The sequence below is a fragment of the Micromys minutus genome, assembly GCF_963924665.1.
Source record: "Micromys minutus genome assembly, chromosome: 17".
NCBI classification, from domain to species: Eukaryota; Metazoa; Chordata; class Mammalia; order Rodentia; family Muridae; genus Micromys; species Micromys minutus.
The window spans coordinates 51,840,890-51,867,826 of NC_137952.1; the positions used below are offsets into that span (position 1 = coordinate 51,840,890).

A 26,937-nucleotide genomic window follows, 5' to 3' on the forward strand; every position below is an offset into this window, starting at 1 on the left:
ATTCACATCAGGGAGCTCATGACCACTTATAAGTGCATCTCCAGGGTGTCTGAGGATAGCCACATGTACACACACCTCTCCCATGCACACATACATTTTTAAATCTTAAGGAAAAACAAGTCTATTTCAGCTGGGCATGGTGGCCTATGTCCTCAATCCCAGCTGAAATAGGAGGGAGGAGCAGTGGTTCAAGGTCACTCTTGGCTACAGCCTGGTCTAGATGAGACTGACAAAGAAGAGTATACTATGTTGTTAAAAAATGGGCAAAACTCATAAGGATCAAGAAAGCATGCAATAATCTAGACACTAATAATAGGCAAAACCCAACACAATATTCCCTATGATAATTACAATGTTAATGGGAATTAAAATGAAATTTTGAATGTTCATGAACCTTCAGGGGTCTATTCCTCACCCACTCTCCCCACCCGAGGTCCAGAGAGCTCAGCAACCTATTCTTTCTAATTTCGCTTTGCCCCAGCTTTGCTGACAACCCCCCCCCCCCCGAAAAGCAGGAGTGTTCATGTTGTTCTGACATATACTGCGGTAGTTTTCCATCTAGTGTAACTGTTTTTAAGAGCTGCCCTTACTAGGCTAGTGAGATGACTCATTCAGTAGAGATGCTTGGTGCCAAGACTGAAGACCCAAGTTTGAATCCAGGGACCCCTATGGCAGGATAACTCATCCTTTGACCTCCACATGTATATGGCTTTGACTTCTTTCACATTTCAAAGTCAAAACCAACTGTGATGAGCTCTGGGGGGGCCTCAGTGTAGCAAGCTGCCTGCTCCTACCCAACTGCCTATGGATTTGTGTTCACGTGAGTACATAGCACTTTCCAGAGAAGGGATGGAAGGAGCTGAAGGGGTCTGCAACCCCATAAGAACAACAGTATCAACCAACCAGAGCTCCCAGGGACTAAACCACCATCCAAAGAGTACACACAGACAGACCCATGGCTCCAGATGCATATGCAGAGGATGGCCTTGTTGGGCATCAATGGGAGGAGAAGCCGCTGGTCCTACCAGGACTTGATGTCCCAGTGTAGGGGAATGCTAGGATGGGGGAGTACCCTCATAGAAGCAGGGGGCAGGAGGATGGCATAGGAGGTTTCTGAAGGGAAAACTGGGAAAGGGGATAACATTTGAAATGTCAATTAAAAAAATATCAAACAAACAAACAAAAAACCATAGCACCTTCCAGAGGACCCAAACTATTAAGGGGTTATTTCCAGTTAAAATGGGAAATTTTATCATAGTGCTCAAATACTATTCTGGAACACACACACACACACACACACACACACACACACGCACGCACGCACACACATATATTTCTTAAATTAAACATAGGTTAATTATCTAAGTTCCACACTAGCATTTAAATGAAGTCATTAAACCACTGAGTAAGGGGCGACATTTACTCCCTGACAGGCAGTAGAGAAACACTTTACAGAGGCCTCTGAAGGTGAGCCACTGTGATTAAGTGTGATTTGTCAGGCCAAGGGGAATACAGGAGAGAGAGACTTTCAAGCTTGAGCAAATGGGCACAAATACCCTCTCTTTCAAGACTTTTCATAAGCTTCGGGTGTGGTGGGGAATGTGACATTTGAAGCCACCAGAATACAAGGGATAAAAGTATCTTGGCTTGAGAATGGAGGATTAAATGATTCTTGCTTGAAGTGAAATACAAGCGATTTAACTCTTTGACAACCTGACTTTATCTGTTGTGTGTTACAAAAATGGCACAGCAAGACCACAGAATGGGTGGAGTTGTTACACTGTGCCTGACTCGGGCAATCACTGCCTCAAGACCAGGCTGTTACTGCCCACACAGAAACACGTTTCCTCAAAAATAGCCCCCTCCAGCTTTTACTTCTTGCTTGCTGCATGCACTGAATCTAATAAACTGTTTTTTCCGTTTGGAGAATTCTTTCACACTGGAGTCACTAGCAGGACCCAGCCAGCCAGTACAGAAAGCGCAACTGGTGATTGATTAGATACGGTAATTCTTTAGTTCCTTGCCTCAGCATATCATAGGAACTCAATAAATGCTAGAACGTGACATTAGTAAATGTTGATACACTAAGCATAGCGACAAAGTTGTTTAACACCAGATTCTACAAGTATTTAAAGTGACTCGCCGGGCTGTGAGATGGCTTAGCAGTAAAGCGTTCATGCTGCTTTTCTAAAGGAGTAGAGTTTGACTCCTGGCAGCCACAGCAGGCAGATTACAGCTTTGTAATCCCAGCTCCAGGGAATTTGATGCCTTTGGCCTCCACAAGTAGCATCACTCATTCACATAGCCACATGTAGACACACACACATTCGCATAATTAAAAATAAATCTTAAATGTATTTTGAAAAGTTGCTTGTGCAATGCAGATATTTAAAAACATGTAAAACACTTTACAATGCGTTTTCATAGTTCTGCCAGGCACAGTAGCATAAAAATGAGAGAAACCAGGAAATGGAAACTAGAGTGTGAAGGCTCTAGTCAGCCCAAGACTTGATAGTGAGAAAGGAAGTCAGACAGGTCACGCCTTTCCAAAGCCCTGACCACACAAGCCAGGACCTGCTGCCGCGGGCCTGCGGTGGTCGGCGTTCTGAGGGCTACAGCGGGCGAAGGCGTCAACCCGGAGTCCTGCTCTCAGAGGCTTTACCGGAGGGCGCCGCGGCCTCCCAGCCTCACAGCGCGTCCAGCCTGGCCACTACTGCTGCAGCCTAAACAAACTCCAACTTAACCGAGCCCCTTTCCCTGCTTCCCCCGCGGTGGTGGGTTGACGCAACTTCCGGTCTCTGAACGCACGTGGGAGGAAGTGCCGGTGCCCGCTGCCGCCGCTCCCGCCAGTCTCGTTGGTTACACTCTCCCGCTGGCCCGGCCGCTGCTTCGAGCTGCCCGCTGGTCATGGGAGTCCCGGCGTTCTTCCGCTGGCTCAGCCGCAAGTACCCGTCCATCATTGTCAATTGCGTGGAGGAGAAGGTGAGGAGGCGGCCAGTTTGCCGGAGTGGGACCCGGCGCGGCACGTCTAGGCCGCGGCCCTCGGGGGACGGGCGCTCGCCCCAGGCAGCCTCGCGGGCCGCTTCGCGGGTTCGGGGTTCCTGAGGCGGTGTGGGCGGAGCGAGGGCTAGTAGGGGTCTGTGGGGGCTTCGGCGGCTCCTCCCCCGCCTGCCAAGCGGGACACCCCAGACTCCGCCCACGGCTTTGTTTCCCCGGCGCCCGCGCTGCTCACTGGGCTCGAAAGGGCCCCTGTCTGGGCAGCCCCTAACGCGGGCAGCAGGGTTGGCTGGGTAAGGACGGCTGGCTGGTTCCCGCTGGTCGGACCGCTCGTTTCCCACCCGAGCCTGGCCATTTGTTGCAGTTAACCGTGCGCGGGCAGCGGTTAGTTACGATGGGGTAGGATAGGGGAGCGGTCTGTCTCCCCGGCGGGCTTCGCCGTACGACTGCCGGGCAGCTCGCTGTTTTCACTTCCTGTCTTCTCGTGTGGTGTTAGTTGGGTTGGGTAGTTTACAGGCAGACTTTTAGCCGTTCCGATTGGTGAGCTTTGCTTTTGTCGTTCGCGTAATTCTGTCCGAGTTCGACTTTGTACTCTAAATTAGAATTTCTGGATTGGAAAAGTTCCGGGCACATGTGTCCCCTCCCACTTTCGGCTTTAGAACCGCCTCTCTCCCGGAACCCACGTCTCCTGCTCGAGTTATTTACTTTCTTATTTCCTGTCTTAGAAAAAACAAAAAGTTTTGTTCTGGTGACATTCCTAGTATATTTTTCTGTTCTCAAAAGACAAATTGCTAAGCTGAATCTTTATCTCTCTTGTAAAACTTTGCGTTTCCCCGTGGGAACTTTGCAAAGGGAAAACCACAGTTCCTTGTTCTGTCCTTTTCCATCCGATCTTTCCTCCAAAGATAGACACTTTGAACTGCTTTGGTTCTGTCTCTTAATATGGTTAAGTTTGATTTGTCGTTTTTAGGTCTAATATAATTTTGGATAGAAGGGGAAATAGCTATTTATTCACCACCACCCCTGCTTTTCTAATGCTAACCCATATATGTGACGGCAAATTTTGTAATTTAACAGAGAACTAGTCTAAACGTTTATCGGGTCAAGGCGTGGCACATACCTTTAGTCCTAGAGAGGTAGGCTTGAGTTTTTGAGTTCAGCTTGATCTGCAGAGTTCTAAGTAAATCAAGGCTTACATAGTGAGACCCTCTCTCAAAACAAATAACTCTGTCGCCTATACAAAATATCATTTTATAGTTTCTAAGATTGATGTTAGCCCCTCAACCCCCCAGCAGTCTTAACTCTTTGGTCCCCTGTACATTTTGGTTCTCATTCAGGATTGTCAAACCTATGACTGTACAAGCTGTGAGAGAAGTGGTGTTGGCTGTTTAATACTGTGATTGTAGTTTAGGATCTTTACCTTTTACTAGAGCTGGCTCCTCCTCCCTTCCTCCTCCCCTTCACCTCTAGTTTGGGTGCACTTTATACCTTTCTCATCCAAATTATTTTATCAGGCATTCCGTCCAGTCCATTCCTTTTTCTTGTGCCTTTGTATTAATGTTTCCTTTGGAGATAGTCTCTCTCTACTTAGCCTCAAACTCCAGACCCTCACACACACAGGCAGTCTGTGTACTGCCACTCCCAGCATGGAGTTGTCTTTATGTCTGTTTTCTTCACAGCACTTTTTTTTCAGTATGCTGCCTGGAAAGGTGCTTCCTGAGAACTACTGTTTGCTGAACATCTTTCTTGGCTTAAAGCTATCCTTGCTTTTTACTTTTGAATTGACTTTAGGAAATGCCACTGTGTGGTCTGAGATTTTAGGTCCCAAAATACCTTTAGTTTCTCCATAAGTTATTATGAGTCCAAGTTGGAAAACCAGTGTTCATGAAGATATTGGAAACACTCTTTCCAGCTTTAGTTGTTGATGAAAATTTAAATATTTTAAGATAAGGTCTCATATATTGGCCCTGAACTCAGATTTGTCTTCTACCTCCCAAATGCTGGGATTTAAAGGTGCTGGCTTCTAGGCCTGGCAGTTTTGTGATCTTTATTTAACCAGGTTTTGGGTAGGTAGCATTTACCATGTATCAGTGTTCTGAGCACTATACTGATACTAGGTTGTTATGTGCCTATTACTGAGAAGAAAATTGAAAAGAGAGGATTCTTTTCAATTTTTGAAAAATTTCAATATTTCTGAATTACCTATTCAGCTAATGTCAGTACCAGTGTGAAAACTGGAAGGTCATGTTCCTAACTTATAACCTTTATTCAGAATTGATCAATTTTTTAGTGCATGTATTAGTTATTTACAGTGTTTTCATTGTGCCATTTGCACACATTTACATAATATATTTAGATCCCACCCACTCTTCCTTTACATCCTTCTTTCTTAGGTATCTGAACACTATCCCTTACTTCCCTACTAACTACCTTTCTACATTGACTTTGTGTGTAAGCTGGCAGTGTTTAGAGCGAGCTTTCTTGCTCATACTCTCCCCCTTTCCGCTTCTTTTCCCCTTCCCCCTCTCTTCTCTTCTCGGGGTTTCTCAGTGTACCCCTGACTGTCCTGGAACTTGTTTTGTAAACCAGAATGGCCTCAAACTCGGAGTTCTGTCTGCCTCTGCCTACTGAGTGCTAGGATTAAAGGTGTGCACCACCACCTGGTGAAAGTTTTTGAGTATGTGTATATGTACACAGATACAAATGTACCTGCTCCCGGGACAGGAATGGACAGTGGCATGCCTTGGCATGTGTATGGAGGTCAGAACAACTTTGTGAAGTCAGTTTTTCCTTCTAAGCAAGCACCTTTACCCTGTTGAACTTCTGGTTGGCCTATGCTATCTATTTTTTCTGGCTCATTGACTTTCATGTTACAGTTAGATTTTGAGATTAATTGATATTGCATGTATTACATCTCTTCCATTTTTGAAACATAGCCCAGGTTTTCCAGTGACTCATAATCCTTCTTACTGGGTGCTGGGATTGTAGGCATGCACGGTCATATAGGCATAGCTAGATTGTATCATATGGTAATTCTACCTTTCTGCCTTTTTCTTCTTTTTCTTTTTTCATATTGGCTGCCTTCACGCACTTTTCTAGCAGTATCAGCACTCCCCAGTGTCTATGCCAGCATACGATGCTTGATTTCATTATGATAGTCATTTTCACTGGGACAAAATCTCATTGTGGTTTTGATTTGCATTTCTTCATGACTAAGGATTACTATTGGTCACTTTTATCTTTTAAAAGATGTTATTTCTCTTATTTATTTATTAGATTGTGTGTGTGTTAGATAAATAACTGACAGAAATGTTTTTCATTCTGTGTGCTCTCACTACCAGTTGCTTGCTTTTTTTATGCAGAGACTTAATTTCATGGCATCTCATTTGTTATTTTTTTTTCCTTTAAAATTTTATTTTTATGTATTTGTATGAGTGCCTTCTGAGGCCTCAAGGGTGTTGGGTTTCCCCCTAAAGATGGAGTTACTGGCAAATGTGAGCTACCTCATGTTGGTGCTGGGAACCAAACTTGGGTCCTTTAGAAGAGCAACAAGTGCTCTCAACCACTTTGCCAACTCTTCACCCTCTCAGTTGTCATTTTTCCTGGAAATTTCCTGGACAATTAGAGTTCTTGCTTGTGCTTTTATCTTAAAGTGGTTTCCTTATATTTTCTTCTGGTAGTTGCATAGTTCCAGGTCTAATATTTAAAATCTTTGATCCATTTTGAATTTATGTTGTAATGAACAAGAGCTAGAGCTCTAGTTTGATTCTTTTGCATGTAAATACTCAGTTTTGCAGCATTGTTTCTTGAAAAGACTGGCGTATTTTTTAGCACTTTTGCCAAATGCATGATGGCTATTATTTATTTCTGGGTTCTCTTTTATTTCTTTTTTATATGTCTGTTTTTGTGGTATATAGCTTTGCTGATTTTATTACCATGACTCTGTTGTATAATTTGAGATGGAGTGTACCGACACCTCTAGTGTTGTTCTTTATGCTCAAAATTGCTTTGGTTTCCTGTGCTCCCATGTGAATTTTTTCTTTTCATTGCAACTTTGATATAGATTACATGGAATCTGTAGATAGCTTTTGGGCTGATCCAAAGCATGGGAGACTTCAGTCTTCTGTCTGCATCAATTTCTTCAGTATTCTATTACCTTTTACTTTGGGTTATATGCACAGTGCATGCACATGGGTATATGGTTGCTTTTGCTTGAGCGTGAAGAGGACATAGGAGGAAGACATTGAGCATCTTCCTCTTTTACTTTCCAGAGAATGAGTTTAGTGGTGTTCTTCCCTTTCTGTTTTATGGAACACTTTGAGGAACATTGGTGTCATCTCTTAAAGATCTGGTAGAGTTTAGCAGTGAACATGGAATCTGCCCTGGTCTGGATTTTTCTTTGTCAGGGAGATTTTATTGCAGCTTCACTGTCATTGTAGATCTTTTGAAGCTGAATTTTAAATTTAGTAAGTTGTGTGTGTATGTGTGTGTGTTTATTAGTAAATAAACATTATTTACTAATGTTGAGGATTTGCATTGATTTTTTTTTTTTCCCCACAAGGTTCTCATCTGTAGCTTTTTCTTTTTATACTTTGTCTGAATTTGTTGTTCAGATGATATTGGTCTTGTACAACAAACTAGGAAACATTAGCAAGGGTGGATGAATAACTAGTATGAATTTTTTTGCATACTTGGTAGAATTCAGGATTGTTGGCCTTATGTTCATTTACAGTATTTTTATTACTATTTTTTGCTTACAAAATTGTCAGTAATAAGTTTTTTTTTGTGTGTCTCAGTCTAGCAATTTGACTCTTTTTCTTGCTCACCTTAAATAAAGGACTGTCAGTTTCATTGATCTTTTTGAAGGGTTAGGGTTTAGTTTCAGTTTTTTTCCCCTGTTCTAATTATTTTTTACTCTAATTTTGCATTTTTTTTTTTTTTTTGTTTGCTTTAGGCTTGGTTTTTTTCCTCTTTGGATCTTGAAATGGAGGAAGGGTTAGGTTATTGAAATGTTTCTATTACTACTACTACTACTACTACTACTACTACTACTACTACTACTACTACTATTGCTGCATAGTCTAGCTATGTAAGCAAAGCTAACCTCAAACTTTGAGGATCCTCTTGTTTCTAAGTGTGGGAACACAGGTATTTAGCTATATTGTCTGGTTTAACTTGAGATTTTTTTTTAAGGTTTGTTTTTATTTTATGTATTATCTGTGTTTGCCTGTGTCTATGTATGTATACCATATACATACTTGGTACCCAAAGAGGCTAGACAAGGTTGTTCTTTGTTTTGTTTTGTATTCAGTTTTTCAAGACGGGGGTTCTCTTTGCATCCCTGGATATCCTGGAACTTATTCTGTAGACCAGACTGGCTTGCCCCTGCCTCCCAAGTTCTGGGATTAAAAGTGTGTACCACCACCACCAGGCTGGAGGATATTCTTTTATTAATTTTTTTTAAGCATTCTTATTTTGGGGGCTGGTGTGATGATGTTCATTAGGTAAAGGCACCTTTAAACCCAGCAACCTGAGGTTGAGCTCTACAACGGACATGGTGGAAAGAGAACATTCTACCAGGTTATCCTTGATCTCTACATGGGACCAGATGCATGTGCATGGTCCCTGCCTCAACATATAAATTATAAAGGAATGTAATTTAAAATAGGTATTTTGAAGGATAGAGAGGTAGCTTAGTAGCTTGTTGCTTTTGTAGAGGACCTATGTTCAGTACTGCCTATAATTCCAGTTCAGTTGAATCCAATGCTTTTTGACCTCCAAGGGCACCGTATGCATGTGGTGCACATAGAAATAAGCAGGCACACAGGTATCTGGTGGCCAGAGGACAATTTTTGGAGTTGGGTCTTTTGTCCACCTTTATGTGGCTTCTGAAGATTGAATTCATGTGATCAGGATTACTCAGCAAGGTCCCCCCCCCCCCCCCAGACATCTTACTGGCCTAAATGTTTTAAATTACATTTATTTATTTGGCTACTATAGGTAAACGCCATGGTATGCATATGGAGGTCAGTTCCTTCTACCATGTGCATTCCAAGGGTCAAACTCAAGTCATGAGGCTTGGCAGCAAGGAAGGGCCTTTTCCCTCTTGAGCCATCTTGCTGAACTTCATCTTCACTATCTAATGATAATTTTCCTAGGTAAAAGTTTTGTTTGGTTAACACTTGTTGCTTTTGTTATCCTGCTTCCCCGAGAAGTTGTTAATCTTACTGAGGTTCTCTTTAAAGTTACTAAGCATTTGCTTTTTATTATTTTAAAATTTTTAGATTTATTTTATGTGTGTGAGTGGTTTGCCTTCATGGATGTATGATGGTGCCCTTTGGAGTCAAGAAGAGGGCATCAGATTCACTGAGACTATAGTTACAGACAATTGTGAGCTGGATGTTGGAAATCAAATCTGGGTTTCCAACAGGAGCAACAAGTACTTTTTTTTTTTTTTTTTAATCCTGATATATTGTATCCTGACTGTAGTTTCTCCTTTCTCTATCCCTCCCAGTCTCCCCCCTGCCCCTCCCATTCTGTATCCCCTAGATCAGTTTCCCTTCAGTAAAAAAAGAGAAGGCCTCCCAGAGATGTCTACCAATAATACCCTAGCAAGGTATAATAAAAGACTGGGCACAAACCCTCACAGCAAGACTGGATAAAGCAAACCAGTAGGAGGAAAGAGGTCCCCAAGCACAGGCAAAAGAGTTAGAGATTTTCTCCATTCCCACTGCGAGTCCCATAAGAACACCCAGCTACACAATCATAAGGTATATGCAGAGGACCTGGCTCAGACCCATAAAGAGCACCTGTGAGCACTGCCTTAGTTGCTTCTGTGGGCCATGTTCTCACGGTGTTCTTGAGTCACTGACCCCTACAATCCTTCCTCCCCCTCTTTTTTGGGGTTCCCCAGGCTCCACCTAGTGTTTGGTTGTGGGTCTTTGCATCTGTTCCCATCAGTTGCCGGATGATGCCCCTCTGGTGACAGTTGGGCTAAGCACTGATCAGTAAGTATAGCAGAATATCATTAGGAATTATTTCATTGACTTTTGGGGGGGGGTCTTTTTTTTTTTTTTGCGGGATGGGGGGGTCTGTGTTTGGTTCTATCCTGAGTTTCTGGGCTCTTCTGCCTCAGGTTCCTGGTCATCCAGGCAGTGTCAGGTCTGGATTCCCTCTCATGGCATGGGCCCACAAGTTTGACCAGTCATGGGTTGGCCATTTACACAAGTTCTATGCCATTGTCACCATTGCCCCAGCATGTTTTGCAGTCAGGACATTGTGTCTGTGGAAGGTTTGTGGCTGGGTTGATGTCCCAGTCATGCTGAGAGTCTTGCCTAGTCACAGTAAGTAGAGAGGCCAATTCAGGTACTATACTCCCATTTCTAGGAGACTTTGCTAGGGTCACTCTTGTAGATTCCAGGAAGTTTCCATTGCACTAGGTTTCTGCCTTACCTTCCAAATGCCTCATCCCAATTCCAGTCATCTTTTCTAGTATCCCCCATCCTTTCCTCCACATTGTGTAAATGTACAACACTTTATCTATTCTTCAGTTGAGGGACACCTAAATCATGTTCAGTTTCTGGCTTTTGTGAATAATGCTACAATGATCATGGTTGAGCAAGTGTTCTTGTGGTAGGATAGAATGTCCTTTGGGTATAGCTGGGTCTTGAGGTAGATTGATTACCAATTTTCTAGGAAATCCCTGTATTGATTTCCATTGTATTCCCAACAAAAATGGAGGAGTGTTCCTTTTGCTCCACATCCTTACCAGTATGAGCTATCCCTTGTGTTTTTGATCTTAGCTATTCTGACAGTTGTAAAATGGAATCTCAGAGTTTTGATTTCTCATTTCCCTGATGGCTAAAGATGTTAAGCATTTCTTTTAAGTGCCTTTCAGCCATTTGAGATTTTTTTTGATGAGAATTTGGTTTAGATCTGTGTCCCATTTATTATTGGATTATTTGGTTTGTTGATGCCTAGTTTCTTGAGTTCATTTTCTATATTAGCCCTCGTTCAGATGTAGAGTTGGTGAAGATCTTTTTCTGGTGACAGTGTCCTTTGCCTCACAGAGCTTTTCAGGTTCATGAGGTCTCAGTACCTGTGATAATGGTGTTCTGTTCAGGAAGTTGTCTCTTGTGTCAATACCAAGGCCAGGGCATTCAAGGCTGTTCCCCACTTTCTCTTCTATCAGGTTCAGTGTCTGGTTTTATGATGAGGTCTTTGATCTACTTGGACTTGTTTTGTACAGGGTAATAGAGACAGATCTGTTTGCATTTTTCTACACGCATTCACTAGCACCATTTGTTGAAAGATACTTTTTCCCCCATTGTGTAATTCTAGCTTCTTTATAAGAAGTCAGCTGTCCATAGGTGTGTTGATTTATGTCTGGGTTTTTGATTTGATCCCATTGGTCAACCTGTCTGTTTTTATGCCATTACCATGCCATTTTTATTTCTGTAGTTCTGTAGTACCGCCTAAAATCAGGGATACTGATACCTCTGGGCATTCGTTTATTGTACAGGATGCAAAAAGTACTCTTAGTGCTGAGTCAACGCTCTAACCAGACTGAACCGCCTCCCCTGCCATCTTTGTTCTTCCAGTATATTCTCATATCATTCTTTTCCTTTTTGTATATTTCAGCATTTTTACTGTGATGTTAAGTGTATTTTGGAGTTCATAGAGCTGGTATATTTTTTTATTTGTGATAATTTCAGTATTTCTTTGACTATTTTTCTGCTCCATCCTTCTCTTTCCTTTCCTTATGTATGTTTTTACATGCATTTTTATTATAAAGGTTGTTCGTGGATCCATTTCCAAAGATTTTGCACGTGTGCATATAGGCGCACACACAGACACACATACACACAGTTTGTTTCTTTGTTTGTTTTTAGAGACAGTGTCCTGGAACTCTGATTGAGCCCTCTTGCTTGATTCAGCATGTATTTATAGAACTGTCTAAAGGTCCCTTTTTCCATACCCCTCACTGTCAATTACAATACACACCGAAGCTTGCTTTCCTGTCCTTCCCCCTCTGAGTAACCACTTTTCTGAAACAGTTTTTGTCATTATTCTCTTGCTATTCTCTGTGCCTTCGCTGCATGTGTATTCAGCCCTAAACAGTATCTAATTAATGTGTATTTTCTGCTTCTTAAATTGTCTGTTCAGTGATGTGTTCATAACCATCCAGTTAGCTTTTTAGCTCTTACTTGGCCTGACAGTCCAGTACATGGATACACGGTGATTTATATAAGTTAGCTTCTGAATTTTATTCTTTTAAACAGCTTTATTAAGTATAACTTATTTGCATATGAAGTAACATTAATATAATTTTCATACATATAAAATTATTTTAATCATGTTCATTTCCCATTATCCTTGAGGTATAAATTCTATATCGTGAAATTTATTTGCTTAAAATACCAGGTTTTTTTCTTTGTTTTGGGTTATTTGCTTTTGAAACAGTCTTTGTGCAGTCTTGACTGTCCAGAAACTCACTACATAGATCAGTCTGGCTTCAAATGAATAGAGATCTACCTGTCTCTGCCTCTCACATGCTGAGATCAAAGGTATACACCATTGTGTCTAGTGCTGTCAGTAGTTTTTAGTGTATTTTCAGAGTTGTGTGATCATTACTGTTATATAATTTTAATTTCCTTACTACCTAAAGCAGTGGATATTCATTAATAGTCACTTTTCATTTCTTTTGCCCTTTTTCCACCCTCAGCTTGACACAGCCTTATCTACCTTCTATTTCTGTAGATTTCTCTAGGTCCTTAAAATCATCCAGGATAGGTGACTGCTATCTTTTAGCATAACATTTTATAATTACCTGTGATTTAGCATGTACATGATGGACCTTTAAATTATGTACTCCTCTCCTCTCCCCTATTGCTTTGTATGTGTTTAAGGACCCATACTATTAGTAAAACAAAAATTGGGTCTTGTGTTAATCTTTCATTGAGGCTCTGGATGAAAAGACAAGCACTGTCATTATAAAAGTACAATTTAGAACCTTTGAAAGTACAACCCTACTCTTCAAAGGAGGGTAGAAATGACAAACTATTCATAAGACTATGACAGTATTACAAGCGTATAAGCAAAATCCTAAGAAATGCAGGAAGGAGATAGCTCACATGTTACAGTGAGTAACATTTGATTTGAGGCTGGGCTCTGAAGAGATTAAGATTTCAGGAAGTGAGTATCAATGGAAAGGAAGAAGGCTTTCTCAAGAGTATAATGGAAGAAAGTAGTGAGAGGACAGTTTTCTTGGAACTTGTTTTTCTGTTCTGTTTTGTTTTTAGGTCTTACTCTATAACTTTGGAACTTACTGTATAGCCTATTAGTCCCAGGACACTGTCTTTCTCAGCTTCCTGAGTACTGTGTTTAGGTGCCAGTTACTACATCGTGCTTGTAGGAGCTTTTGAGAAACGGACTGGGCCTTCATAATATTGTGGGTCAGTCTCATTGTTTAGCTGTTAGGCGTGGGAAGCACTGGGAAAATAGTCAAGGGTAAGACACAAATGCTTTTGTACTTTAGTGTTTAAGCACTAATTAAAACTGTTAAAATTGGAAATGGGGTTGTGTGAAGGTAGTTGCTACTTTTTAGGTATGATGTGATAGCATGATATACTCACAGTGTGAACAGACATGAATGGAACAGCATTCTAGGTGACAATGGCAGAACTTGTTAGTGTGAATGGTGAGAGACAAGATGACTTCCTTGACCTTACTTGTATATGTCTGTGATCTCACATAATTATCTCGAATTAGAAGCTGTTCATATTTAATTTGATTCTGTTTATACTACCAGTTCTGAAATTAAATTGGTATATATTGTGCTTAGTACCTGTCATGTTTAGGTCTGCACAGTCAAAACATTACTTATCATTTCTTCACAGCCAAAAGAATGCAATGGTGTAAAGATTCCAGTTGATGCCAGTAAACCTAATCCAAATGACGTGGAGTTTGATAATCTGTATTTGGATATGAATGGAATTATCCATCCCTGTACTCATCCTGAAGACAAGTATGTAATCCATGTTTGCCATTGATAGCACAAGTCACAGAAGTACTGTATTCTGTTACGTTGTCTGTTTATCATTATAGACCAGCACCAAAAAATGAAGATGAAATGATGGTTGCAATTTTTGAGTACATTGACAGACTTTTCAATATTGTAAGACCAAGAAGACTTCTCTACATGGCAATAGATGGAGTGGTAAGTGCTGAAGAAAGAAAATCGATTTAGAAGCCTCTGTCTGTCTATCTATCTATCTTTGCTATGTTCTGAATATCTCCGTGAATGTTAGCTGAATAGTAAAAAATGTTGACTGTGGTTAATTTCAGAAAGAAAAGTCTCCAGTAATTCATTCGACGTTTTCTTTTGTCATGTACTATGCAATGTTATGATTATTCATTGATGACTACTCCTTTAAAGTGACATAGACTGAGTGAATTTAGATACTTAGGTACTAAGCGACACATACCAAGGTGTTGGGAGGATAGGCACTTTAGATTTATTATGGGTAAAAAGTGGAGGTTAGAAATGATGTATAGATTTGCTTGGAAATATTTTGAATAGTATTATGTAAAAATGAGATACATTGTTTTTAGGCACCACGTGCCAAAATGAACCAACAGCGTTCAAGGAGGTTCAGAGCATCTAAGGAAGGAATGGAAGCAGCAGTTGAGAAGCAGCGAGTCAGAGAGGAAATACTTGCAAAAGGTAAGGAAAATATATCTTTAAGTTGAACTTTCCTCCTTTCTGCAGTTCCCAGTGCTTTAAAATTCCTGTTGGGTATCTAGGTTAGAGCTAAGTCTCGGAGAAGAAAGTTGGAGAGGGATGCTGAGGTCTACTGAAACTGGCTCTCCTTCAACCCAGTGTGTGTGGTGTGACATTTGGTTGATTTTATCAGGTTTATTTGTTAAGAGTGAGTTACCCACAGCAGTATAATAGACAGAAAAGAACATGGACACACACACACACTTTTTTTTTGTCACTAAATTGCATCAGTAGAAAAGGATGTCACGGGCCATAAATTTTACTATGCTATTTAATTTGCTTAAAAGTATGTAAGTATATATAGCTATTTTAGGCATGGCTTGTAATTAAGATTCTCTTTGCCTCTTCCCCCGAGACAGACTGGCCTTGAAGTCAGAGATCTGTCTCTGCCTCCTGAGTGCTGGGATTATGCATGCACCACTTGTAGTTAAGACTCTTACAGCATGTTTATAACAGCATACTTTAGTGATTTATTGGGAACTATTGTTAAAATTAAAATCATTAACCAATGCTTATGTTCTTTTACAGAGAAAGGACCTCATGAGTTTTATGTTTCTGTATTGTAGCATCTTTTGTGTGCTATGTGTTTTTTGGCAACCTTGTTAAAACAGTGGTTCTCAGTCTGTGGGTTGCAACTCCTTTGGGAGTCTGCATATCAGATATTTCTGTTATGATTCATAACTAGCAAAATTACAATTATGAAGTAACAATGAAAATAGTTTTATGGTGGGCTCAATACAACATGAGGAACTATTACAGGGTTGTACTAAAGAAAGTTGAGAACCACTAGGTTAAAGCTTTGTTTCAACTGAAGGAGAGAAGTGCTGTCTTCTTCTCAGAGAGCAGATCATCTTTTTCTAGGTTATAACATCTTTCTTTCATATTTAATTATTTTTGTTACTCTTCTGCCTTAATATTGATTAATTTACTTCAGTTTTTATGGGGAAAACAAAACATTGCCTCTTTTGTCTAGGTGGCTTTCTTCCTCCAGAAGAAATAAAAGAAAGATTTGACAGCAACTGTATTACACCAGTAAGTAGTCTCAGGCTTTGCTAGCTACTGCTGACTCTTAAATGATAGGTTAATTTTTTTCTTTCTATCATTTTAGGGAACTGAGTTCATGGACAATCTTGCTAAATGCCTTCGCTATTACATAGCCGATCGTTTAAATAATGACCCTGGGTGGAAAAATTTGACAGTAAGTTTCACACTTTGGTACTTCAGAAAGATTAGAGTGATCATTTGAGGCTGTCCTTTGATATGACTGGTATTATTTATCCTTTTCCCCTGGCAAAAAGCTAGTTGACTGCCAGAGAAAAGAGAAGCTTTCTGTGTCGTTGGAAATGGGTTGCTTTGCGTGGTCAGGTTTTATAGAGTTTATCTTAATGCCACTTTGTTCTGTTGCCTCACTGAAGCTTTAAAATGGGATTCATAATTTTAAGAAATACAGATAAGAATATAGTTTTTAACTAGAAAGTAGATTTGTCATTTTATCAATGTTGCAAAATAAAGTCGTGAGACTGTATTTACAAATGGATATTTCTCATGAAGACTTAAGTAAAACTTGAGTGAACTTTTCTGTTATTGTAGCTTAAGGGGTGCTTTTCTCTAATTAGACTTGGTAATTATCTTGGTTGGTACTGTATCCTTTGTAGTCAGTAGTGAGAACTTGTGAACTGGTAAGGAGTCAGTCTGTCCATCCTTGTGCTAAGATAGTCAGCAGCATTAGTCAGCCTTCTTCAGTGGCTGTTCCACCTACTAATGCACATCGGGGAAGTTATCTGTGTTTTCCTCTGTTCTGCTAGAAACTGGGGAGGTGAACTAAACATAGAAAACCTTTTTTAATAGGTTATATTATCTGATGCTAGTGCGCCTGGTGAAGGAGAACACAAAATCATGGATTACATTAGAAGACAAAGAGGTAAAATTCAAAAGTATTTGATTATAATGAATATAACCCAGGTCAGGGGTGTAGTTTAATGATAGAAGATTTACCTAGCAGGACCTTGAGTTTTATTCTAGCACTGACTGAAAACAAACAAAAGGGTCATTATCTGGAAATAACTTGGCAAGTTGACTTACTTCTGTTGTGTATGGTATGTTTTCATAAATACATGTTTCTTTTCTCTTTTTTAGCCCAGCCTAACCATGACCCAAATACTCATCATTGTTTGTGTGGAGCTGATGGTAAGTTTCTTTTTGTGGATTTATTGTTCTTAGTTTAAGCCAGAGTATGTTAGTGTGTTGTTGTGTGGTGGGTATTTCAGGGTTGGTTGATAATTCTCAGGTGTTTTGCTTAAGTTTAGAAGGAAACACTGTTGATTTGTTGTTATACTGTGGTCAGTTAACCTGTGATGAATTTTGTTTTATGTTCTTTTTCAAACATTAGATGTTGTACCATTGACCTTACAGTGGACAGTTTCCCACATAATCTCTAGGGGTGGTTTATTATTGTAGGTCCATGTCTCTGAATGACTTTATAAACCGAAAACTACTATTTGCTGTCTATGTTCTGTGTACAGTGGGGTTTTTCTTGTGTCATTGTTTAGCAGTACATTGATTATGGTATGGGATCCATCCAAAGTACCATTCATTTGTTGTTTTTTTACTGATAGCTGATCTTATTATGCTTGGTCTTGCTACACACGAACCTAACTTCACCATAATCAGAGAAGAATTCAAACCAAATAAACCTAAACCATGTGCTCTTTGTAATCAGTTTGGACACGAGGTCAAGGATTGTGAAGGTTTGCCAAGAGAAAAGAAGGGAAAGGTAAGAGCTTTAAGATAGATGCTACTCTATTTGAAAAGTCTGTTACCATGGGAAAATATGCACACTGCCACAAAGTATACCATTTCAGCCATTTAAAAATGTACCAGTAACCACCGAGCTTATTCAAAGTACCTCATAAAAACAGTTCACTGAAATGTAGCTTTTGAAATAATGTGAAATAAGCTGTATTCACAAGCTTGCATATACTCAATTCCTTTTACTTTCCATTTTTCTAATGTAATTTTGTTTTTATGAAGGTAAGTTTCCATAGATAACGATGTGCATTGAATGTGAATTGTTTATGGAAGATATTCTGATTACTATTTTCTTCAAAGGAACTACAACTATATTAAACATGGTACTTTTTCTGTTAATCTGAGCTTACTTGGTTGGTTGAAGACCCTTCTACATGTGCTTCTAATTTGGTGCTTGGGGAAAACTGAAAAACAGTTAAATGTAGTATGCTCTGATTTTGGACAGAGAGCAGAAAAAGTGACGTATACATGGATCTGAGTAAACACAGAAGGGCAGAGGAATACACATCAGAATACTTATTGGAGGACAGAAGTGGGGCTGGCAAACAGGCCTTTCATGGTGACCTATGAGTTAGAAGGTTTTTTACTTTTCTTTAAAAGGTTTAATTTGAGAGAGACTGTGTGTGTGTGTGTGTGTGTGTGTGTGTGTGTGTGTGTGTGTGTGTGTGTGAGAGAGAGAGAGAGAGAGAGAGAGAGAGAGAGAGACAGACAGACAGACAGACAGACAGACAGACAGACAGACAGACACAGTTTGACCTTCCTGATGTGGGTGCTGGAAACTGAACTTGGGTCATTGAAAGAACATCAAATGCTCTTAACCACTGAGCCATCTCTCTACTCCTTTTATATTTTCTAAAAGGAGTTTAAGAGTGTTCTGGAACATGAAAGAATATTCATCTGTATGTGTCTCCCCAAACGTAAAATATTTACTGCCCTTTATACCAAATAATTGCTCACTTCTGATCTAGATGTGATTATTTTAAAATGGTTTGGTGAACTTATAAATTTTTAGTACTTAAATATTAAATGTATCTTAAATTAGAAAAACTCTTTAAGATTTGCGTGGCTGGAAAATTTCAGGATAAGGCTGGATACAATCTCCGCTTCTTTCTTACAGCATGATGAACTTGCAGATAGTCTTCCTTGTGCAGAAGGGGAGTTTATCTTCCTTCGGCTGAATGTCCTTCGAGAGGTATGTTTCTCTAGTTATTAGAACTGGCATTCATAAAACATGCTCTTTTCATTGCTTTGATGTTAGTCTTCTTTTGTAGTATCTAGAAAGAGAACTCACCATGGCCAGCTTGCCATTCCCATTTGATGTAGAGAGGAGCATTGATGACTGGGTGTTCATGTGCTTCTTTGTGGGAAATGATTTCCTTCCTCACTTGCCGTCACTCGAGATTAGGTATGTGTATCTGTGGGAAGTGCCGATGGCTGTCTTCTTGACTTTGCAGAGCCCACTGGTTTTAATGAATAATGTTTGTCTCCTGGTGACAGGGAAGGTGCAATTGATCGCTTGGTTAACATATACAAAAACGTGGTACACAAAACTGGGGTAAGTTTATTTTTGAATAATTTAAAAACAGATGTGTTTGGTTTTCTAAGAAGATCATTTTACATGTATTTTATCACTTACAGGGTTACCTTACAGAAAGTGGTTATGTCAATCTGCAAAGAGTACAGATGATCATGTTAGCAGTTGGTGAAGTTGAGGATAGCATTTTTAAAAAGAGAAAAGATGATGAGGTAAATACATTGTAGTAGCTGAAATTGCTCCTTCTGTCTTTCATAGGCCATGCTGTACTTTGCCTGTCTGAGTGTGTTGTAAGACCACTGTAGTATGTTACCACTGATGTCATCTCAAGCCTCGAACTTGGTTATTCTATAAAGGCTGTGATGCTTGCTGTGTGAAACTGTGTATTGTACATTATTTGAGTTGAGTCTCAGGTTTTCTTTTCCAAATCTTATTTAGGGTATAAATCCAAACACTTGAAACCTAGGTTGGCATTGAACTTGCGGCTGTCGTGTTTTTATAAGAACTATTTATACTTTAGAAACAGGGTCAAGTCTTCGGAGTCCAGCTGTAAGGTCTGAATTGGGCAGCATGGCAGGACGGTGGAGGCTCTGGGGAAGGTGGTAGCACTTAGGTAAATCAATGTTAAGGAAGAAACTAAAGTAACAAAGCACTTGGAAATTGCTTATGGAGGATCCGCAAGAGCTTATGTAGGTCCAAGTTTCTGTTCTGGGCAGTTCAGTTTGTTAATTCCATTTACAGAGACAGCAAGTACTATATGTGTAGAAAATGGGGGTGAGGGACAGATACAAAATGAAGTTCATTTTGGAGATGAGTATGTGGGGACTACAGGGTATCTGACATGGGGCAAATCCTGAAAACAATTTTAGAACCTTGGTTGATAGAAGGAGATAATTGAAGCCATGAGTAGGAATGTGAAATTCTATGGGCTTGTGTGGAATGAAAGTGCCCCCATAAAAGCACAGGGAGCATTGACTGTTAATAGGAGTTAGGAATCAGAGAGAGAGGCAGAAGGAGATTCCTAAGTAGAAAAGAGGCGCAGTTTAGAGTGACTTAGTCATGCTACCTAGCGCTTGACCAAGATGCAAAACCTCAGGAAGCTGGTAGGCTGTAGGGGCAACAATCTAAAGGTACAGTGATTGAAGATTGATTGTAGGGATAGCAAGGGAGACCAGAATGAAGGCCATGAGCTGACAGTAGCTTCTTACAGAGAAAGAAACTTTGTAAGCTGATTTTATAAAAAGACAAATGGCAATATTGAGCAAATAGCAAGTAATAATTATATTGTTTCTGTGTTTTTCAACTTTGTGTACCATAGTTATGCTCTCTTAGTTTTAGAACTTTGGACCTTTCTTATTAACTATGAGTTGACTAAATATGCATTTTTTCTAGTTGTCTTAAGTATTTAGTCAACTTTTCTTCTAGTATTTAGTGGAGGGAGCATCTGTGTTGGAGTGTCTGTGTATGTGTGTTTGACTATATCTTCAACACAGTGTTTTTCATTTTATTACTATTGATACTTAACAAAAGATAATGTATAGTGTGTCACAACTTGGCATAAAAGCCCCATGGATGAGCAGTTTTTCTTGTGCTACAGCAGATGTTATATCATTAAATACTGGTGCTAACTTACCATTAAAGGGCAAAAGATTTGATTTTTACTTTAGTGTTTCAGACGTAATACGATTTCTTGCTGACCTAGCTGAGAAGGTATTTTAAGGTTTGATATCCCTGAACTCACACTGTCTTTTCTCGTGGCTGCACAACTGAAGAAACATCAGAATTTCAGTATGAAACTTCTAGAAAGTATATTTGTGACTTTTGGTAAATCCATGAAGGTATTGATAGCACATAAAAATTAAAGACCAGTACAGTTCACACCAGTGGTGTGTTTTGTTTATGTGTGACTACCAGCCCTTAGAGCCACATATTCATCAGGCAGCAGGATGGAAGTTTTCAGAAAAGGATGTGTCAGTACTTAGTAAAATTAAGCAGTTAAGCCTCAATTGTGGTGCTGTGTAGTTTATGAGCTTTGGTCGTCCTTCCTATGAGCAGCCTCACTATGTGCCAATGCTCTGATTGCCAGCATAAGGCAGCAGACAAAAACTAGACAGAAATGTCTGCCCTCTGAGAGCTTTCGTTCTTTAGGGAAAATATGTTTGTTGTGTGACAGCAAACATAGTAGCCAGATAGTGGTAGATTTTTAAATGCAGTTAAGGTAAAAATTAGTTGAGGTAGTATCTGGCAAAATGATAATGGCAAGATTGCAGTTCTAGAAAATACAGCAAGAGCCCTTACTGACAGATTAGTGACTAAAGGCACGGGTAGTGTGAAGGCGCCGGCCACGTAGATGTTTAAAGAGAAAAGCTCTGACAAGAGCTGCCTTGTATGTACACTGACCAGTAAGAGGCAAGCAGTATGTAGCAGTAGGAGAGGAGGCAAGGCAGGTGAGAGTATTGGTGTGAAATTCTAAAAAGTGATAGAGGGCCAGATTTAGGTACCCCTATAGGCTATTTTAAGTACTTAGCTTTATTATATATCAAAGAGAGGTTCTCCTACCTTGCTTTGATTAACTATGGAGAGCATATTTCATGCAGATGAGGTCAGCACGTGTTTTAAAAGTAGTTGCCAGTGGGATTGGCCAATGGGCTAACTAGGTTATAAGAGAGAAATGAGGCATCAAGGATGACCATAGGGTATTTCCAAGCAGTTAGAAAGTGGAGTAGCTTCTCTAAGAAAGGTTAGGGTGCAGGAAGGTGTTAGAAGTAGAGATGAGAATTCCATTTGGACCTGTTTAGTTCAAAGTACCCAGATGGAGATTTTAAAGGGGGAGAGATCCTGGTCATTAGCATATGGCTAGTGTTTAAAGACAAGAGAGCAGATGCTCATTCCCCTGGGAAGAGAGAAGTGAAGAGGTCCAAGTACTTGGCCCAAGGGAACAATAACATTGAACAAAGGCAGTAAGTGAGAGTAGAGGAAAGCCAGGTAAAGAGTTTGATTCAAGGAAGTCCTGGAAAGGACTGAGAGATTTCACAGTCTACAGCTGGCTTAAATAGAAACTTTATAGAGGGAGGAGAAAAGCTTGATTAGAGAAATTAGTGGGGAGCCAGCTAGATAGCTCAGTGGGTAAAGACACTTGCTGCCAAGCCTTAAGACATTCAGATTTCTGGACCTCACATGGTAGGAGAGAACAGACTCCTCAGACTTGTTTTCTGATCTGCCTGGAGGGTATGCACACCCCTCTCTCTGGGTTGGACTTCCAGAACCACGGAAATAAATCAAAGAAAATAATTAGCAGTTTCCATACTATTGGAAGTTTCATAGACTCATCCTGGGTCTATGTTAAACTCCCTCCTGTGCTGGGTATGATGGTACACACCTTTAATCCTAACAGAGGCAAGTGAGTTCCAGGACTTGGGCCACACAGGGAAACTTTCTTGAAAACCATCACCAAAAAACCCATCTCTTGGCAGAAAACCAAAATTTCAGATCTCATTAAAGTTTTGCATAGCTCTTGGCACGATATACTTAGAAGAGATACAAGCACTGGTGGCCTGGGTGGCTGCTGGCTTTTTCTGTTTAGGCCACAGCAGCCATGAGCATTGTACTGTTGTTTCACTTTGCTGAGTATGGGTTTGCAAACCTGTGAAATGATTGTTAATTATGAGCAGTGTCATCCCCAAACTCCAGAGTCAAAATAATGTCTTCTTTTTTCTTTGATAGCTTTCTGGACGATAGGGGTTAGTCTTTGTGGAATCCTACTTCTTTCTTGCTTGCCGTTCATGCTAGAATTAGGGAGTGATTGATTAGCCTTTAGTAATGTAGCAGAGCGTATTTATTCAACTGTCTTGTAGAGGTTTTAAATGGCAGTTATAGTGAACAATCTAGGGCTCGTTTTCTTTTTAACTTGTTATTTTCTCCATATTGAAAGATGCATTCCATCCAAGGTAAAGCTAAGATCTTTGTCATAGCTCTTATATTTCTTGAAAATGAATTTTTTAAGATCCTAAAACTTTAAGAATAGTTATTTGTATCTAATTCAGTTTTTCTGCCCATCTAGAGTTCTCATAAACAGGGATGTATATAGTTTATGTGTGATGCCCAGTATTGTCAAGTACCCAGAAAAACGATCTTTAGAATCACTCCTGCTAATGTTTAACTCTGACATTTTTGTGTAATTATTTGACAGAATATGTGGATTTTATACTTTTAGGACAGTTTCAGAAGACGACAGAAAGAAAAAAGAAAGAGGATGAAGGTGAGTTTTTAATTTTAATCATATGAGATTAGCCATAGCTTAACATTTTTGGAGGACGTTATTCAGTACAGTAACTATTCCTTATTCAGTCAAGAACACCTGTATCCAGTCAGGTGTCTTGGAGCTGGCAAAGGAATACTGGGATCTCTGTCTCTCTGTCTTTCTGTGTCTCTCCCTCCCCCCAGTGTGTGTGTGTGTGTGTGTGTGTGTGTGTGTGTGTGTGTGTGTGTGTTGAGATAGGGAATATGTGTAGTTCTCAATCATTCCTTGGTCTTTCAAGTACAAAGACTACTGGTGTGTGCCATCATTTTCTTTTTAAAAAAATCTGGTTTCTTTTTAAAGAAGCCCTTTCTATGCTTTGGAGTCAGTGTTTTACCTGATAGAAAGTAGGCAGCAAGTAGAATTATTTATAAAAATTAGGTAGTTTTTGAAATAAAAACAATTGTCCCTTTGCATCTTCTTGGAAGTTACCACACTCACTTTTTCTTCTCTCATTTTTGTCAAATTAATTCTCTTAGAATGTGACCTTATGAGCTTTGTTTCTCAGCTCTGAAATATCTTGAGACTCATCAATCCCTTCAGAATTCAATTCTACCATCATTTTGGTCTAACCATCTAGCTTATCCCCTGTTGTCTTCCAAAATCACCTATGTGTATTTAGTGTTTCCTTCATTTGTACAGCCACTGCATATCTGCCTTTGTTACTCTCTCCAGTCATACACATGGCCTCCCTTGCTGGTTTTGCTCCTAGTGTTGACCAGTCCTTTCTCTTAGTTTGCTGTGTGTCTGTCTGTGATACTGATTCTATACTTAATTGCATAATACTTTATGGTCATTTCCTTCTTTGCTCCCCCCTTACCAGATGGAGTTTCAAGCTTATTACCTTTATTTTGTTTTATCAGCACTGAGCAGTATCTGGAAATGTTAAGATGCTTCCCATTGCCTTTGGCTTCAAGAGCACTGTCTTAGTCAGGGTTACTATTACTGAGATGGAGCTCCATGACCAAAAGCAATTCAGAGAGGAGAGGTTTATTTCATTCACAGTTTCATGTAACAGTTCTTCATCAAAATCCATGAGGCAGGAACTTGGAGGCAGAGCTGAAGCAGAGGCCATGGAGGGCTTGCTCCTCGTGGTTTGCTCAGCTTTCTTACAGAACCTAAGACCACCAGCCCAGGGATGGCATCGCCCACGATGTACTAATTAAGAAATATAATCACTAATTAAGAAAATACCTTAAAGGCTTGTTTAGCTGGGTCCTATGTAGGAGCATCTTCTTAATTGAGGTTCTCTCTTTTGAGAGGATTCTAGCTTGTGTGTCAAGTTGATGTAAAACTAGCCAGCATAAGCATACTATTATGTGTATTTTAGGGCAAAGTTATTAAGTATTACAGATTGTTGCTTAGAAACTGTAAGTAACTCTGTGATGTTAATGGGAATCCATGTACTTTTCAGTTGGTTTAGTAGTAAAGAACTCAATAAAATAATGACCATTCCATTGTCCTCTTTGCTTCCTGTCACTCTTATAATTTCATTTTACTTCTTCCATTTTTGTTAGAGAGATCAACCAGCTTTTACTCCTAGTGGAATATTAACACCTCATGCCTTGGGTTCAAGAAATTCACCAGGTTGTCAAGTAGCCAGTAATCCAAGACAAGCGGCCTATGAAATGAGGATGCAGAGAAACTCTGTAAGTGCTTACTACTTCTGTGTGCTGAGTGATGAACATTGGACCCTTTATAATTGTGTGTCTGCAGATTTTATCATTTTCCCTGTTTTTTTTCTTTTTTAACAGGTTTTCCCCAACATCTTTTAACCTTATTAAGTATACCTTTTTCAAGATGAAAATCACTAAATGAAGTAAAAAAAAAAGTATATGAGGTAGTTGGTACATTACAAGCGAATATAAACAGATAGCCAAGTGGCTGTGGTGTTCCTATAATACAAATGGTCTATAGCTGCTCTTCTCCATCCTGAAGCACTGAGTGGTGGATGTGCTAGAGATATGACTGGGACATCCAAATGTCTCAAGGCTGAAGCTAGAGAGGACAGTGACTTAGACAGTTGATACAAATGTCAACTTGTGCAAGGCAAGCAGAATGCTAGACATGCATGATTTTATTTAATACTTGTTACACAATCTAAAGAGGATATCATCTTCAGTGTAAGGGTGAAATTCACAGAGCTGAAGACCATGTATGTATCCAATAAAGGTTGAACTTGGTACTCAGACTCTGATCTGTCTGATAATGCCTCTCTCATTTTCTAAATACAATCATGCTTTTCTACACTGCTATGCTTTGGACACTATAGGGTATATGCTTTTTAAGTCATTTAGTACTTATTGAGTTTGTGTTTGGGAGGTACTATGAATCATCATGCACTTACAGAGGTCAGGAGAGCTTTGTAGAGTTGGCTTTTACCTTTCACAACTTTTGTTTTGTTTTGTTTGGTTTTTAAAAAAGACAGGGTCTCACTGTGTAGCCCCGGAAGGTGCTCACTGTGTAGACCAGACTAGCATACATCCATAGAGGTCTGTTTGCCTCTGCTTCCCAAGTGCTGGTGTGTGTGTGTGTGTGTGTGTGTGTGTGTGTGTGTGTGTGTGTGTATGTGTGTGTGTGGCCTTTTCCTTCTAGTTGTGTGTGAGTTGAACTCAAGTTGTCATGCTGGTGTAGCAAGTGCTTCACTCACTGCGCCACGTTTCTGGCCTTGTGATCAAAACTAGCATGCATATTTGAAAGGAAAGTGCTTTTAAGTTCTGTGTGAAGTATAGCTGAACTTTTCTTGGTATGTAGTGTGAACTATCTTCATGCGAAGGTTTTGTTCAAACATCATTAAAGCTTTGAGAGCCTGTGAGCTCTCAATTGTAAAGTAGTTCAGTTTACATGCAGACACTAACCTGCTGTGACTAACAGAAGGAAACTTAAATATGAAAGTCTTTTCTGTTATGATAGTGCTGGCTGTATCTTAATGATAATTAGAAAATATTTTAACATTTTTTAAAATTAAAACTAAAAACCTAAAGTGTTATCCAAATTTTTACAAAAGTAATAAAAAAAATCTCCCATTTTTTTCTATTTTATATGCTGTATTAAAAGGTACGTGTAAAATGATTTAGCAGTTTTTAGATGGAGTCTCATTAAATTGCTTCTTTCCAGGGTGGTTGGATATGGCTGACCATTTGATTGCATTCTCATGATCTTTATTTGTGTGTGTGCAATTGGTATCTATTACAGACAGTATGTACCATATGTTTTTCTTCAGAGCTTCTTTTTTTTTTTTTTTTTTTAAAGAACTTTACTGTTTGATAGTAGAGAATAGTGAATTTATGATACCAGGAAACTACCAAAGGAAATCAGTATTTAAATTTAATAACTTTTTTATGTCTGTTATGCTAAGTTTCTTTTGAAACAAGTTTTGTCCTAATAATTCTTTGGAGTTTGAATATAGGAAGTTCAGTACTTTGTTAATTTTCTTGGGAAGAGGACTGGTAATGGGGTAAGACCAGTCTCTGTTCTTTCTTGATGTGTTTGCTCTATCTGTTTAATAGCTTTAAAAAC

The 26,937-nt window shown here is 39.6% G+C and overlaps 1 protein-coding gene across 3 annotated transcripts in view; it reads left to right on the forward strand.

Annotated features, from left to right (window-relative positions):
• The first annotated feature begins 2,851 nt into the window (after positions 1–2,851).
• The window catches only part of XRN2 (5'-3' exoribonuclease 2), a 69,234-nt gene continuing 45,148 nt past the window's right edge, over positions 2,852–26,937 (forward strand). Inside the window, exons 1-15 of one of the 3 annotated variants that reach the window (XM_080931029.1) lie at positions 2,852–2,982; positions 13,896–14,023; positions 14,104–14,215; positions 14,611–14,722; positions 15,753–15,811; positions 15,888–15,977; positions 16,628–16,700; positions 16,916–16,966; positions 17,395–17,552; positions 18,705–18,779; positions 18,859–18,992; positions 19,085–19,142; positions 19,226–19,333; positions 23,335–23,379; positions 24,936–25,067. In XM_080931029.1, coding sequence (XP_080787155.1) covers positions 2,908–2,982; positions 13,896–14,023; positions 14,104–14,215; positions 14,611–14,722; positions 15,753–15,811; positions 15,888–15,977; positions 16,628–16,700; positions 16,916–16,966; positions 17,395–17,552; positions 18,705–18,779; positions 18,859–18,992; positions 19,085–19,142; positions 19,226–19,333; positions 23,335–23,379; positions 24,936–25,067 — 1,410 coding nt within the window. In that variant the 5' untranslated portion in view covers positions 2,852–2,907. Of the gene's footprint in view, positions 2,983–13,895; positions 14,028–14,103; positions 14,216–14,610; positions 14,723–15,752; positions 15,812–15,887; positions 15,978–16,627; positions 16,701–16,915; positions 16,967–17,394; positions 17,553–18,704; positions 18,780–18,858; positions 18,993–19,084; positions 19,143–19,225; positions 19,334–23,334; positions 23,380–24,935; positions 25,068–26,937 lie in introns of those variants that run through there. The other 2 variants (XM_080931030.1, XM_080931031.1) reach the window with 2 other exon arrangements.